This window comes from Eimeria acervulina, genomic scaffold (genome assembly GCF_000499425.1).
Source record: "Eimeria acervulina Houghton genomic scaffold, Eah_scaff1423, whole genome shotgun sequence".
NCBI lineage: Eukaryota > Apicomplexa > Conoidasida > Eucoccidiorida > Eimeriidae > Eimeria > Eimeria acervulina.
Window position 1 is genome coordinate 523 of NW_013550247.1, and position 2500 is coordinate 3022.

At 44.2% G+C, this 2500-nt stretch overlaps 1 protein-coding gene across 1 annotated transcript; it reads left to right on the forward strand.

Moving 5' to 3' along the window:
• Positions 1–964: 964 nt before the first annotated feature.
• EAH_00059610 (hypothetical protein) lies at positions 965–1447 on the forward strand (the record flags this gene model as incomplete). Its single annotated transcript, XM_013397154.1, has 2 exons — positions 965–1033; positions 1271–1447. The coding sequence occupies 2 exons, from the start codon at positions 965–967 to the stop codon at positions 1445–1447; spliced, it is 246 nt and encodes an 81-aa protein (XP_013252608.1).
• Positions 1448–2500: the final 1053 nt, after the last annotated feature.

Here is a 2500-nt window from a genome sequence, read left to right on the forward strand (position 1 = left end):
TGCTGTTGGTGTTGCTGTCCCTGTGTTGCTGCTGCTGCTGCTGCTGTTGTCGCTGTGTTGTTGTTGCTGCTGTTGCTGCTGCTTGTATTGATGCTGTTCTTCCTGTTCCTGTTGCTGTTGCTGTTGCTGTTGCTGTTCTTATTGCTGCTGTTGCTGCTGCTGCAGCAGCAGACAGGGGGGTGTTGCTGCGAGGTTTGCGTTTCTATTGCGGTGTACGTACACCGTGATTTGTGCAGCAGCAGCAAAATAAAAAAAGACAAACAGACATAAAAATTAATTAATTAGAAGCCGAGGAGAGAGGATAAAGAAAATATAAAAAAGAGAAAAAGCTGCAGACCTCTCTCTGCCTCGCAGCAGCAGCAGCAACAGCAACAATAAATAAACAAGAAACAAATAATAAATAAACTAAATTAATTATTTAATTAATAAATAATTTAATAATAATAACAGCAAAGACAGACAAATACTTGCTGCCTGTAGCAGCACGACGTCAGGCTGCTGCTGCCGCCCCAGCAGCAACAGCAGCTGCAGCAGTAGCAGCAGCAGCAGCAGCAGCAGCAGCTGCTGCTGCTGCCTGCATGCGGGGGGCCCTCGCCCTTAGTTCTGCTGCTATTTGATCGTTTTGCTTTTAAATTCTTTTAATTTAAATTGCTTAGACAAACGCTGCAGCAAACTCCTTCACTTCTGATCCAACACTGCAGCAGCTGCTGCTGCTGCTGCTTCTGTTCTTGCTGCTGCTGCTGCTGTTGCTGCTGCTGCCGCTGCGCAAACAGCAGCAGATCAAGCTAAAGGATTTCGCCGAGGAAGCAGCTGCTGCTGTTGCAGAGACAGACAAGACTACAGGCAGTAACAGACCAGCCGCGCAGCAGCAGCAACAGCAGCAACAGCAGCAACAGCAGCAGTTGCAGCAGGGACAGCAATTGCAGCAGGAGCAGCAGCAGCAGTTGCAGCAAGAGCAGCAGAAATGTCGTTGGTTGCAGCCCCTAGAGGGGCGGAACCGACAGCTATTACTCCAGCTTCACCTGAGAAGGATGTAAGCCCTAAACCCTAAACCCTAAACCCTAAACCCTAAACGCTAATCAAACCCTAAGAACATTGCTATTTCTTTAGGAGGCTTCTTAACATAACAGCAACACTTCTTTCGAGTGTACGCTTTACACGGGTTGCTGCTGGTGGAAGCTGCGGGCTATTAGGGTTTACAAGCTAGGGTTTAGGGTTTAGGGTTTTAGGGTTTAGGGTTTAGGGTTTAGGGTTTGATGGTTTGCTGCAGGAAGCCGGGAGAACATCTGGACTCGAAGCCCCCACACTCCGCTTGACGGGGCACACAGTGAGCAGCAACAGCAGCAGCAGCAGCAGCAACAGCAGCAACAGCAGCGGCTCAAGCAGCTGCAGCAGCAGCTCAAGCAGCAGCAGCAGCAGCAGCAGCAGGAGCAGCATGAGTAGTTAGCAGCCGCAGATTTTGCTAGCTTTTTTGCAGCGCAGCAGCAGCAACAACAACAGCCGCAGCAGCAGCAGGTTTTCTGGTGCTGCTGCTGTAGTAGCAGCAGCAGCATCTCTTTCTCATGCTCCTACTGCAACCAATTTGCTGCTGCTGCTGTTGCTGCTGCTGTTGCTGCTGCTGCTGCAGGGGGAATTGTATGCTGTTCGTTTTTCAATAGACGGAAGAAATATTGCTACAGCAGGAGCAGATAGGACTGTCTGTAAGCCCCACTTCTGCTGCTGCTGCTGCTGTTGCTGCTGCTGCTGTTGCTGCTGGTGCTGCTGTTGCTGCTGTTGCTGTTGCTGCAGCTGCTGTTTTGTTGTTATTTCTTTTTTTATTGTGGTGTGTTTGGGGGTTTGATGCGACTTGTTGTTATTCTGTTTGCTGCTTTGCTGCGTCTACTGCTGCTGCTGCTGCTGCTGCTGCGTTTGCTGCTGCTGCCTTTGCTGCTGCTGCTGTTGCTGCTTAGTTTGTTTTTTAAAAACAATTATTTAAATTTTTTTTGTTTTACACCGTCTATGGGTCGACAACTTATTAATTTAGCCACTCATTTATTTATTTATTTATTTATTTACTTAAATTATTTATATTAATTTGTTCAGTTTTTATTTTATTTGTATCTGTCTATAACTTGTTAATTAATTAGCTTATTTATTTATTTATTTATTTATTTATTTATTTTATTTATTTAATATATTTTTATTAATTTATTTGGAGTGGTTTACAACGTGTATCTGTCTGTAGCTGGCTGACCTATTAATAAGTTTATTTATCAAATAAATAAATAAATAAATAAATAAATAAATAAATAAATATTATTTAATTAATTATTTATTTATTTATTTAATTTATTTACAGTGGTTTACAACGTCTACGGCACGCCTGCAAGTTGGGTGCAGCTACGCGGACATAAAAACGCAATCCTCGACTTGGCGTTTAGTGAAGACGGAACGTAAACCCTAAACCCTAAACCCTAAACCCTAATAAGCCTTAATAAGCCTTAATAAGCCTTAATAAGCC